General features: G+C 39.9%; 1 protein-coding gene across 32 annotated transcripts in view; it reads left to right on the plus strand.

Moving 5' to 3' along the window:
* PPHLN1 (periphilin 1) overlaps positions 1 to 14,086 on the plus strand; it is a 44,846-nt gene that overhangs the window by 14,497 nt on the left and 16,263 nt on the right. For 22 of the 32 annotated variants that reach the window (XM_020799445.3, XM_020799448.3, XM_073000459.2 and 19 more), the window contains 4 exons: positions 3,303 to 3,470; positions 4,789 to 4,850; positions 12,934 to 13,184; positions 13,956 to 14,032. In XM_020799445.3, coding sequence (XP_020655104.3) covers positions 3,303 to 3,470; positions 4,789 to 4,850; positions 12,934 to 13,184; positions 13,956 to 14,032 — 558 coding nt within the window. The remainder of the gene's footprint in view (positions 1 to 3,302; positions 3,471 to 4,788; positions 4,851 to 12,933; positions 13,185 to 13,955; positions 14,033 to 14,086) is intronic. The other 10 variants (XM_020799451.3, XM_078376865.1, XM_020799456.3 and 7 more) reach the window with 2 other exon arrangements.

Here is a 14,086-nt window from a genome sequence, read left to right on the forward strand (position 1 = left end):
TGGAGCAAGAAAAATATCCTTGGAAGCCACAGTCTGTGGCCTAGGTATTGGTAATCCCTTCTTTAATTTTTACCTTTACTTTTTGCTGCTACCAAGTACTGTAATAAAACCTTTCCCTGAGTATGCTATCTGTTTTACTGTAGCAGTATTAAGTCTTAGATAGTGAATGAGTACTGGAAATTATTTGAAAAAGAGAGGGGGGTATTTGAATTAAAAACTTTCATGTACAGTGGTGCCTCGCTTAGCGACGTTAAACCGTTCCAGGAAAAATGTTGCTAAGTGATTTCATCGCTAAACGGAATTTAAAAGCCCATAGAAATGCATTAAAATGTGTTTAATGTGTTCCTATGGGCTTAAAAACTGACCTTAGGTGAAGATCCTCCATAGGGGCGGCCATTTTTGGTGCCTCTAAAGCAAAGCATGCTGCTTATATACCGCCCCATAGCGCTTCAAGCACTCTCTGGGCGGTTTACAATTTAATTATGCAGGCTACACATTGCCCCCCCCAGCAAGCTGGGTACTTATTTTACCGACCTCGGAAGGATAGAAGGCTGAGTCAACCTTGAGCCACTACCTGGGATTGAACCCCAGGTCATGAGCACAGTTTTGGCTATAGTACAGCGATTTAACCACTGCGCCACGAGGCAAAACGGTGGGCAGCCATTTTGTTTTTCCAGCGTCCATTTTGAAACCGCCGATCAGCTGTGCAAAAAGGGTCGCTTTGCCATAATCGCTTCCCCGCGATCATCGCAAAGCAATTTTTCCCCATGGGGCCATCGCTAAGCGATCGCTCTGGCAATGGCCAAAACCCCACCGCTAAGTGATTTCATTGCTCAATGGAGCGATCACTAAGCGAGGCACCACTGTATATTGGTAATTTTCAGTAGTTACATTATTAGATATTTTAGGAAAGCTTTTAAGTCCTTAACTCACTTCATGCACAATAATACATATTTTTTCTTGGTTCTTCATACCAATTATCTCTCCAAAAATAACATAGCTGACGAGGTTCTTTCTGTAGTCAATAACTTGCTAATCATAATAAGTGGGCAAAATCACTCTATTTCTCATGATAGATTCAGCTTTTGGAAATTTTTTTCTCTGGGACTTGAGAATTGGAACACAGCTAAGAAGATACTTTGGTTGCCTTTTCTAAAGTTTTTCTGAGCTCAGCTGTCTTCTGTTCCCACTTGAACAAGAGGCTGCACTGAAGAGCACCTTCCAGGGTCTTTCTCGTGTGCATAAGTGGATACATGAAGGTATACCTGGGACTATAGGAAACAACTGATCTCTCCAAATGCAGAGAGAAGGGGACACCTAATCTGCAGCATCCCTTCCCACCACAGCGGAAGTTTCTACCATGGCTTCCTCTTCAACATCAGAATTCCTTTGTTGGAGAAGGAAGAAAAGAGGAGTCTCAAGAAAGAACAAGAAGTGCTTGTGTACCCACAGCTCTCAACTGTAGCTCTGATACAGAAAGGCTTGCATGTGGTCAAAATGACGTCTTTCCCATTATTAAAATAGGCAATAAAATGTGGTGCAGAATCAAGCAACTAACTCTTTCCTTACTACTATCCCACTGGCAATGGCTTTGCAACCTATCTGAAAGATTGGATGCCCTGATACTGAAATTCTTCATCAGAGAACATAGGAATTTCTTTCCTAGTGATCTCGGTATGCCTTTGGGTCCTTTCTAGATTCCTCTTCTCTGACTACTGCTTCATTGGCCACCAGGCCAAGTGATTCCCTTCCTTCCCAACGGTGTTGTGTACAGTAGGATACTCATGTCCACAGCCCTCCTATGGATGCTGAAATACACAGATTATAGCAAACATCTGACCTCCCCAAACCAGACACCCTCCCCACCCTTGCCAACTGTCTGGATGGTATAGGGACAAAGTCCCCCCTGCCCTTCCTCCAATCCATGCAAACCTGATAGTTACCCAAAGGGAGGGCAGAGCAAGAAGACCGCTGCCGCCTTGAGGGAAGTCACTCACCTGCATGCAGAGCTGTTTGCTGGCGTGCTCTCAGGCCTCAAGGCAAAGCAAGTCAGCTGGAAGTGCCCCTATCTTCCCACCTAGGTTGTCTGGCAGTAACACTTTTTTAATCTCTGGGCATCGTCCCTTATAATTTTCAGCCCTGCTGGGTGGGGCTCCACCTCTTGCACATGGGACTTCACCCATGCAGGCACAACTCTGCCCCCCCCCCCCCACAGAACGTCTGTCGCAATTGGAACCAAAGGGGTTGAACGCAATCACTGCACGGAGAAGGAAGAGAGCTGCGTGGAGGGAGGTGGAGTTGTGCACGTCTGGCTTAGAGGGAACCTTGCCTTTGAATAAATCAGCAAGTAGAAGGAGCAGCTCCAGATCTTCCCAGATAAACCTTGGGAGAGGAGAGGCCTTAGTAGTCAGAGATCATGCTATGTAGCATAGTCTCTGCCGCCCTCTAGTGGCCAGTTCTAGTAAAATATGTTTTTTCTGCATTTTTTCTTTTAATATTAATATTTAATATTTTCAGATAAAAGAATCAGTGGATACTGATCCTACAGATAGGGGGTCGTACTTTATTTTTTAAGTTTCCTGTTTGATCACTTCTGGACTGCTTTTCTGGAAAAAATATAGGTTCCTTTTTTAAAAAAATGAGACAAATGTACTTTTGACAGGGAATGAAATAGTTGCTTTAAAAACATTCAAGGCAAGAGTGATTTATTTTTATATATTACAGCCAAAAAGCTATCAGCAAAACCCAAGAGTCATAAACAGCAAAATATAGTGATATTATACAAAGAGGGCTTGAAGCATTTTTCAACCACTTGACTGGTATTATATAAAGGTGGACAATATTTTATTTTCAGAAACAATTGACAGGTTTCATTAACATACCCTTCAAAAAATTATTCAGAAGGAAAATGATCTTAAGATTCCCGGCTTCTGAATCCAGTCTTTTCCTCATTCGTTTGAGTGAGTTTTTAACTAAGCAAGGCCTTCTGAAGTGTTTAAGGATCTTGTGCTAAATATTTATGAGCAGCCATTGAAAGAAAAGTTGTGCAACAAATTTGAAGTAATAGTGAAGGCTTCATAGAATAATGGAAAAAATTGACAGGTTTTGATAGAACTCTCTCTTTCTACTTCAAAGATATTTTTATTTCCAAAGGTTTATTTTGTGTGGTCACCACAATGTATCATGAAGTTAAGCATGGGCATTTTAATTTATCTCTTCAACAGAAGCACGAACTTTAAAAAGACTGTGTTTTGAAAATAGATGCCTTAAAATAAGATGTTGCGTATAATTCCAATTTTTAGGATGACTATCACAGAGTAGTGAACTTCCCACCCAAGAAAACACCTCTTCCAGAGCGACCTGCGGAAGGGCGTTACAGCAGATATGAATACAGTCATGCTCCTGTGGGCTACAGAGACTATGGTGAAGGTCGTGGTTTTGAAAGGAGAAGTGGACCACCACACAGAATTGTAAGTTTTAATATTTGTTTTTCTTTCTCATGGGCGTATTGTTGGAAGCCCCATGTCCCAGATGGGTTTTAATCGTTCCATCTTGAATTAATGGTCATATGAATAAAAAACTGATATCTGGATTTGGCATTGTAACCACTGTCTGATTCATTGTAATCACAGTGGTAAAGAAGCCCTGATGCTATGACTCCAATATTGAAAATTAACATATGACATTACGCTTGTGGTGGTGCATACTCCTCAGAGTTTTTTTTAGCTTTTTTGTGTTGTTTTCTGGGATGGATTTCCGCAGTGCTAATGAGCTATGTTTGGTTGCATCTTATTGGTAATACAGTGCTATTGGCCAAAATCCTGTTGCTTAGCATAGTAAATCACAATAGAATAAACTTCCTGAGTCAGTGGAGATTTGGTGACTCACCTTCTATATAAGTTCCATTGATTGAAACAGGCCTGTTCTGTCTGCAACTGACTGTGCTAGGCAACGTTATTTCAGCCATTGTCTCTTAGACAGATGAGACTGCAGAACATTTCTCTGTGTTTGTGCCTGATAATTTATGCATATCTCATGATCAAATCCAGCTTTTATCTTTGAAATCAGTTTGAGCACTTCATTTTTGCTTTCCTTTTTCCTTTAATTTTACTTTTTTGCTGATTTTGTGATGCAAGACACAATATTACTATGTTTACTAGACATGAGCTATTTGGATTTGTATCCTGGGGATACTAATACAAACCTCGGTCCCACAGAGGCCCATTCCCTTCCCCGAGAACTGGCCATTCCACACACCCCTTTGTGGTGCTCAGCTTCATTGTTCTTGCACCAATCGTGGAAGGAGCCCAGCCCTCTTCTCCCTGCTTAACTGACCTCTTTGGAGTGGAGGCGGGACAGGGAGTCTCCTCGTTCAGCCAGTGAGTGGCCAGCTCTGCAGGGAGGCAGGGAAGAGCCAACTGGGCTCCTTCTGTAACTGACATGGCAGCAATGATGACGGAGTTCTGTGCAGTGATTGATCAGTGGCGATTGGTCAGCAGACCAGGCAGTTCTGGGGAAAGAGAATGTGCCTCCATGCTGCTGTGGATTGTGTTTGTATCCCCAGGGATATGAATATGAATAGCCCATGTCTAATGTTTATGCTTGAAAGCATGTTAATTGAGTGGAGGTGTGCTGTAAATATTAGTTTGAGTTGTAGTCAAGTAAATGGGAAAAGTGATACATTAAGTTGTGTTTGTTTAAGGTATGGTAGAAAAGTAATGGATTTTTTAAAAATTGGATTTTGCCATATATTGCATTATGGTCTTCAGATGTTCCTTCTTTTTGTAGGATGATCCAGGATATAGATGGCCGAGGGATGACCATCCCCCTAGTCGCCAGCTTGATTACAGGTAATTGTTTTTTATGTGTAATTCTGAAAACTCTACAGCCAATGTTTTGTTTGGAAGACAATTTACTTCCTCCATCCTTCTCAAAGGTTTGTTGTAACGGTTGGCAATATTCGCTCAGTTCTGCTTTCTCTCTATCTGGCATTCTAGCCATGTTTGCATATTTGTTCACTAAGTTCCTGGAAGTAGTTTATTGTAAATAAGTTGAACCCTGCTCCCTTTATGATGCTCTGAGTTGAATTTTATAGAGTTGTCAGTGTGCTTATAATTGCAAGAGGTATTTTTAGTAACTTCTTTCCAGACATGGACATATTCTCAAAAATATGCCAAAACTTAAACTTTTTCTGTTTTTATGTACGATGGACCTTTTTTGGGACTTCTAATGTGAGGGCAAAATTACCTTTCCATCTACCTGTGTTGCTACAGTGGATATACATACTTTGTGCAGAATATATTTGAGTCAAATTTTGGATGCAGAAGAGAAAATGGGGAGAGGATATTTACTTTCTGAGAGGAGTGTCTTCAGGAGTCAAGTCTTCTCTGATACTGTGTCCTGGATATACAATATGCCTACATGTAGCCAAAGTGGTCTACAAGTCATTGCATGTTAAAATCTCTACTTGTCTGCCAGTAGATGCTGAGGTGGATAAGAATGGCAGATTAACACTTTAACAAAGGCATTCTTGCTGCCAATGTAACACTTCTGTCAGGAGTTGAACACTCTGATCCAAGGCTGACAAAGGAAGCTGTGAGCAATTTTTTCCAGAGATGTTTGAAAAAAGAGGAAAAGCCATGGACTTGCTGCTTAGCAAGGATTATAGGCTAATGAATGACAAAAGAAGGCAGAAGTATGCAATCCCTCTTTTGCCTTTGACCTCTCCTAGAAGAGGTGATCTCTTCATTGGTGGCACAAGTGGTGAGAGCAGCTTGTCATACTTTAATAGGAAGTTCAGGCCTGAGATAGCCATGCAGTTTTTGAGATAGGCCCCGGTCCAGGTGAGCGAAAGGTAGGTGTCTATAGTTGTGGATCCATGGGCTGGGACTCCCAAAGTTCTGCCTGACGAATTCTAGGAGAATTCTGGAATTTGGAATTAAAAAAAAAAATCAATGACACATCCCTATTCAGCACACATTATTGGTCTGCTCAAATTGAAATACCCTATTAAATCAGGATAAGTTACATGTACAGGGCCTGTTTCAACTACAGTATTCAACTCCAAGCAAATCCAGGTAGTTTTGTGTGTGTGATGCCTTACAAATTTTTCACAGTGGACTGTTTAATGAGTTGCATTTTTCTTTTGTGAGTGAGAACGTGATAGGTTCTTCTCCACTTGAAACAGCTGTTTGATGACTGTGCAGGCAGCAAAAAATGTATTCTTCATTGCCACCATTACAGAATAGGCCTTCCAGTGGGCTGTAGCATGTGTTTGATTGGACCCGTTTTCTATCAGTCTTCATCTCATTTGTTTTGCCACCTCTGACAGTGCCAATAAACCTTCAGATATTAAATTTGTAAAAGCTTCTCATACATTTAAAATAATAGAACGGTAAATCTGGGGCTTATTTGCTTCTCTCCATGGGAGACATTGCTTAAGAGTGATCATGTCTACTGCTCTAGTCATTTCCTCACTCCAGAGGTCAACTAAGAGTTTCAGCAGGATTATCTGTCAAAACGGTAGGAAACGTTTGATTAATCAAAAGTGGATAATCTTAAACTCATCTCACTTCTGCAGAATCTAACCTGCAAGGCAGTGATCTGTTAATGACAACAAATCAGTAGTGATTACTTCATTCAGACTACCCTTCTCCTGCCTGGCATAGAAAAACCAGGTCCAGAGTATGCCCTGCTACATGAGTGGGCCAAATATCACTTGGACAGACTCATGGACATCTAGTCATAAATAAGCTTATAAAGTCTGAAATATGGACTGTTATATTAGTCAATATATTATGTGGTCAAGAGAAGTAAAAGTATGAATTAATTTGTTATAATTACAGTTCAGCATCATCTGAAGGGCCACACATTCCCAACTTCTACATTGCTGTGGCTGAGAGAGCAGCAACATAGTCTTAACTTGAAGAGCCAAGAGTGTTTTATCTTGAAGATCTTAATTTGGCTGTGAGAAATTGTCACTTTCTTTTTTCATTGTTGTTATTCTTTCCAAGCATAGTGCAAGGCAAAATATGCTTGCCAAAGTCTGATTTTTTTAAAAAATTGTGTTGTTTCTTGCCTGAAGCATCAGTTTGAAAAAACGATGAAAACTTGAGTGGGCATAGGGAAAGAAAATGTAAAATTCAGTCTTGTTCCAAAAAATCTTGTTTTAATCAAACTTTATAGTATGCTTCATTGTTCTAATTATGGCAGAAGCTTTTGCAAGCTTTATATCTGAAAGCTTAACTAGTTTGATTTCAGAAGCTTGATATTGGAAGTATATCTACCATATTTCCCCGAATATAAGACAGGATCTTATATTTATGTTTACTCTAAAAAACATATTAGGGCTTATTTTCAGGGGTTGTTTTATTTTACAGTCATGTCATCTTCTTCTGGTTGCTGCACAGTGCTGCACAATGGTAGAGGGCAGGGTTTCACTTAACTGGGGCTTACTTTTGGGATAGGGCCTATATTATGGGCATCCTGAAAAATCATACTAGGGCTTATTTTCAGGTTAGGTCTTTTTGGGTAAACAGGGTAGCTTTGCAATTTGCTAGTTGATTTGCTTGCTGAAGCAACTATGGCAATGGTTTCCAACCTTGGGTAACCCAAGTGTTTTTTTGACTGCAACTTTCACAAAACCCAGCCAGCCCAGCTGATGGTGAAGGTTTGTGGGAAGTGCAGTCCAACACCTGGATTACCCAAAGTTAGGAACCACTGATCTGTGGTGTAATACAGTGGTTCTCAGATGTTGGGCTCTAGGTGTTCATAGATTACAATTCTCAGTGAACACAGTCAGTGGTTGGGACTTCTGAAAGTTGTAATCCAAGAACATTTAGGAGCCCAAGATTGGAAATCTCTCACATAACATGGTATTTCCACTGTACAGTAATATTGATAGCTCTGTCCAGAATAACTTCATAAACAATGACTGTCCTAATAATGCCAATGCTATTATATCCTTGGAAAAGACCTTGATGTTAGGAAAGTGTGAGGGCAAGAGGAGAAGGGGACGACAGAGGATGAGATGGTTGGACAGTGTCATCAAAGCTACCAGAATGAATTTGTCACAACTCCGGGAGGCAGTGGAAGATAGGAGGGCCTGGCATGCTCTGGTCCATAGGGTCACGAAGAGTCGGAAATGACTAAACGACTAAACAACAACAACAATTAAATCCATGGCTAGCTCAGTTTGGATATAATAATGCTGGTTTTATTAAATTGTGGCTTATCACACTAAGGACAAGCCCTTCCACCTACAGTGGTGCCTCGCTTGACGAGGATAATTCATTCCGTTCAAATCACTGTTAAGAAAAATCCTTGTCAAGAGAAATGAAAAAGCCCATTGAAATGCATTGAAAACCGGTTCAATGTGTTCCAATGGGTGAAATACCTCAGCGTCCAGCGAAGATCCTCCATAGGGCAGCCATTTTCCAGTGCCCGTAATGCGAGGAATCTGTCCTAAAGTACAGCGGGGAGCCATTTTGAAACCCGACGCTCAGCTGTTTTTGATCGTCGTTAAGCGAAAAATCCATTCCCAAAGCCGGGAACCTATCAATATTAAGTGAAAAAAGCCCATTCAGTCATCGTTTAGCGATCACAAAAACTAATCGTCAAGCGATTTCCTTATCTAACGAGGTAATCATCAAGTGAGGCACCACTGTATTTTGTCCTTTCCTCCTCAGGTGTTCAACTGTATGCTATTATCTTGCCTTCTTAAAGTGAATGGTTCCTGTGTCATAAGAATTAGGAGACTGTAGTTAAAGTGCAGCTCTGTGAACCTATTTGTATATCTTTGTGATGCATGCTAAACCATAGTTTCCAAGTGGATGCATGGAAGAAACCTCCTAGGTGGGTTTTTTAGTTTTTTAAATTCCAGCCAAAGTGTCTGGAATAAGCAATAATTGTATATCAGTTCTTGATTGACAACTTAACTCAAGTCGACCATGTTCATACGATACAACTGAAGTGATGTATTTATACTGCTTCAGTTAACAGTGTAACTTCCTGGGGTGCTATAAACAGTTCTGCAGCTGTAAGGAGTGAAAACCAAATGACAAGACAGTCTGGCCTTAATTCATGTCATGAGTTCACATGAGGGTCATTTGTTCCAGGTGCACTTTATTTGCACCTACAGGAGTGCAGTATTTTATGGTCTTAGCAAAGTGAAATCTGGACGGAAGTAATTAGGATCTTATGGGGAAAGGGTTGCTAGTAAATGCCACTGCCTGATTCATTGACATGCAGATTGTCTTGGTCTCTCATTGCATGAGTCACTTAGCAAGTCTTTGAGAAGGATTTTACTGTCTGAAACCCACTGAGAAAAGGGAGCCTTTGGTATATTTATGCATGTGTGTACACCAAAAAAAGAGAGGGAAGCTTAGCTGGTCAAGAAACCTAAGAACCCTGGATTTATTGTTGGGGCTTCCTCTATGCCTGCCAATGATGTGATCATATAAAAGCATGGTGAAAATGCTTGCTTACTCTTTTTGGTGTGTTTCCTGCGGCATGTGCTTTGTTTTAAAGCTGCTGTAGTTCAGGCATAAGCTTGCTTATCTGAAGAGTTGTTTATTCAGGTGTAGGAACTGAACTGGCACGGTGGAAGAGGCAACTGCTTTCCAAAGCCCACTTTAAAGGGTATAGTCAATACCAATTTGTTTCCAGGCTCTGCTGCCCTGGTCCTGCTAACAATCATTGTTGCTGCTCTTTTGTAGGAAGTTGTCTTAAGAGCCATTACAGTTTAATGAACCGAATAATATCTGGTTTTGCTCTGAATATTCCAAAATCATATTTCGTTGTGAAAATGGAATTTAGGAATTCTTTAGGTGTTTCAGATTATATGCCTTCTATATCATGGAGGAGAAAACATAATGGCTCAGATTCCAAGTTTTCACTTTGCCCATGGAAGAATTCTTCAGAGTGAAAGCTTAGGACCTAAGTGGGAGAGGAAGCATGTTGAAAAACTAGATTTTTGCTATTTTATAGGCTATTGCATGCACAGATTTTAAAATAATAGGGGAAAGATCTGCATCTAACAATCACAGAGGAAGTAGTTTTCTTCTTTACACGAAAGGAGCCTCTACTTAGAACTCCACACCTTAAATCTAAGGGAGGGTAATAAAATGGTGATGAAATGGCATTTCATACTCTGGAAAAATCCCTTCAATCTGTAACTTGCCTGCAGTTGATCCTATTATATGATAATATTTAGTAAGAGCTAATGATTCCATTGGTGATTTACCATGTATTATGTACAATATTTCCATCGGATTAAGGGAGTGAAAAAACTGTCTCACTTTGTTGCATTTCTTTGGATCCTGCCTGCCTTTGGATCCGGCTGACTAGAAACCCTTTGGGAGTGACCAGGTAGCCCCTCTGCTTCCAAGGGAGAGCAGTTATCCAATCAGTGGCATGCCTTAAAGAAACATGCCCAGCTGGATTCATGGGTATATCACCAACCTGTGATGTCTTGAATTTTTCCTGTCACTGTATTGTTTCAACCACCTATACAATACACCTGCTAAAGTATTGGTGGCTTTCCATCTTCACCAAGAATAGAAGTTCATCAGAGTTGTACCTGGCACAAAATGTCAATTAGCACAGTTTTAGTTGCTGATTTTTGTTTGTTTCCCAACCATATTTAAGATAAATATCTGGCTCTTACTTGCATTTTGAAATGCTGATAAATATACTGAGTGTATGAATCTGATAGCATAGAATGTTCATAGGCAGTATCTTCTACAGAAAGTGAGGCGTCAGCTAGAACTAAATCCCTTGCTCTAAGAATAGGAGAACTTCAATTAGCGAGGCAGATGAGTTGAATGAAAAGAGACTTGAAGATGTGGAGGCATGGGATTGTAGAAACAATGTGCCAGTGAAAAATGGGTCTGAGGCAGCTATTATTGATGTTATGACAGTAAGGCAGTTGCTTCCCAAGTGGCACAGTACTGGATTACAGCTCCCATCATCTTTTGGATACTGGTTGGGGCTGTTGAGAGTGGAGTCCATTAATATCTAGAACATTTTACACCCAGCATAAAATGTTGTGCATTGACTGTTGGAAGGATAATATGTAAAGCTAGAAGCCACAGACCTTTTAGTGAGAGTTGATGAAAGGAAGGAAAAGTGTGTGTAGAAAGTGACACAAAATGCTGAGGAAATCATGTTGATCAATTTTAAAAAATTCACAAAAGGTCACACTATTAGATATCATACTACTTTTATTATTATAATATATGCTGAAACAGACTTAACAGGGTTACCTCTTTAAAAACCAGAAAAATCCAAAAGCCCATGAGACCAATTAAAAATGTCATGAAACACTGATTAAGCTTTGCGTTCTCCAAAACTGTGTAAAGTCAGACAAGGGAACAGAGAGAAGCTACAAAGTCGGTATGAAGTCAGTATTGAAATGAAGAAAGAGGAGATTCAGTATTCGAAACCTTTTGGTTTTGTAGGAAGCTTTCTAGGCATCCATACAATGAATAGCTTTAGTTGGAAATATATGTTCTAAGCCTTTAGATGTGTGTGCTTTAATTTAGGATACATAGCTGCGCTATTATTCAAGAAAGGAAAAGGAGTTTGTTAATAAACTTAACAGTTTGTTAACAACTTTAACAAACTGGCATATCTGTTTTTACACTAGTGATGCTGCGTATATTGTTAGTTATTGGGAGGATGATGACAACAATACTTATACTTGCATGCCTTTGAGTTGATTCCAACCCACAGCCCTTTTCAGGGTTTTCCAGATGTAGAGTACTCACAAGTAGCTTACCCCTCTCGCCTTCTGGAAGTGCTCTGGGATTGTGTAGCTTGTCCAAGATTAGACAGGCTGCCTTTTCTCCCAGGAGACACACGGGGGAAATGAACTACTCGTGCCTATACTGCAACTCAGTGAGCTATCCAGCGGACTGTACTATTAGCTATATTTCTATAAAAAGCTTATAGAAATTGTTGTTTCGAGATGTGCACTAGAGGGCTCTTTTTCTCCATGTATCTTTAATTCAGCTGTTGCTTCTGTGTGTGGCTGTCTGTGGGTCATACATTTAAACTGGTACACTTACAAAGTAGAACAGCAAGCTGCCTTTGTTTCAGATTACTTTAAATATTTTCTCTTTATTTCATGGCAATATAATGGTTGTAAAAGTGGTGTGAAGATGTGAAAGCTCTTTATTTTCCCTCTCGTATTTCCTGGCTTGTGTGGAGGTTCCTAATGTATATCTAGTTGGTGTTACTTTCTACACTTGTCTCTATGGTTTGAAGCTTTGCTCATGATTATTGTGCAATTTTTCTTGTATGTTTTTCTTTAATTTAATGCCCAGGTGCAGTCTTTTTGCATGTTGTGCTGCTAGATCTTCTGGTGATGATTGGAGGCTTGCTTTCATCACCTTAAAATTGTTGTTTTAAAACATTAGAATCATAGAATAATGGAGTTGGAAGGAAACTATTAAGGCCATTAAGTCTAACCCTTCCCCCCTGCTCAGTGCAGGAATCACCTAATGAAAGACCCAGTTCCTAGAAGGACATATCAGGATACCCTATATCAGAATCATATTAGCCAATGCCAAATAATACCATGAAATACTGACTAAGGTTTTGAGTTTTCCAAAACTTCCTAAGGCCAAACATTAAGGGAAAAGGGATAAATGTTGTTGTTCTTAAGAATATTGTTGTTTACCTATATTGGGAGGCAGGAAATTCATTTTTGTTGCAACACAGGAAACTATGAAAATATCTGTGATTTCAAAAGGGAAGATTTACAGCTATGGAAGACAATACAGTTTATTGTTTTGTATAGAAAAAACTCTCTTTCAGGAAAAAAAAAATAACATTCTAGGCCTGAGTAGACATGAAAATGGAGTAAAACTTCCAGATTTTTTTAATGTCTCCCCACAAAGCCCATTTTTACGATTGCTGTAATTTTTAAAGGGACATGAGAGACAGCATGAGGCGAAAACCCATCTTTCCTCATTATGATAGAGATCGCTCCCCTCACAAGAGGGATTCACCTTACTTCAGGGAGTCACCAATCAGCAGGAGGGAATCTCCTCACAGCAGATCTGGCTCCAGTGTCAGCAGCAGAAGTTATTCTCCAGAGAGAAGCAAAGCCTATGCCTTCCACCAGTCCCAGCATAGCAGAAGTATGTCATCTTTACATAAAAGAAATATTTCTCAACAAGGTAAATCTGCTCCAGAGGGTTGGGGGACCCTTCAGAACAGCGTGGGAGGTGGTATGAGAGGCTACGAGAGAGGGAGTTTGCACACATCCTTCTCCATTCCAATGGATCAGAGAGTTTTCTGTCAGTGGAAGGACACCGGTTGATATAACCCTATATTTGTTTTTTAATTCTAGCTTCATTTCCCAAGTAGATGAACAGTCTGATATAACTTTGATTAACTGCATCCTTCAGTGTACTATATCTTACTTTTAAAAATCTCATCCAGAGCAATGATTCCCAACCTTCAGTCCCCAGATGTTATTAGACTAAAACTCCCAGAAGCCTTCACCACTAGCTGTGCTGGCCAGGATTTGTGGTAGTTTTAGTCCAAGAATTTGGGAACTCAAAGTTGAGAATCACTGCTCCAGAGAAAGAAAGAAATCTTGCAATATTTGGACATATTAAACATAATGTGTCTATTAAACATAAGAATTAGACCAACACTTAATATATCAAAATCTAATTATTCTATATTTCATTTGGTTACATTTAGTGTTCCAGAGTATTCCTGTCCTTCCTGTACAAAATCCAGTGTTTTTTTGCTTAGCAAAAGCTTTTGGAGTTTCACTTCTATTCTCAGAAGTCAGACCTTTATTTAAAATGAGTTAGGGGGTATAATCCCTCACAGGATCCATGATGGTTGGATAAGCAGGTGGATAACAAGTACTTTTGCAAAGTTTCCTTTTGAACCTTTGCTATCATAATTGTATTGTTATGTTTTTCTCCTTATAGATAAAGAGAGGACAGTATCTCAGCCTTTGAAAACTTCAAGGGACGTATCCCCTTCAGGAACAACAACACCTTCAAAGGTAAATTTGAAATTTGAAAACTATAATTCACATGCAGGCAGTCTAGCTTGCATC

This window comes from Pogona vitticeps, chromosome 5, assembly GCF_051106095.1.
Source record: "Pogona vitticeps strain Pit_001003342236 chromosome 5, PviZW2.1, whole genome shotgun sequence".
NCBI classification, from domain to species: Eukaryota; Metazoa; Chordata; class Lepidosauria; order Squamata; family Agamidae; genus Pogona; species Pogona vitticeps.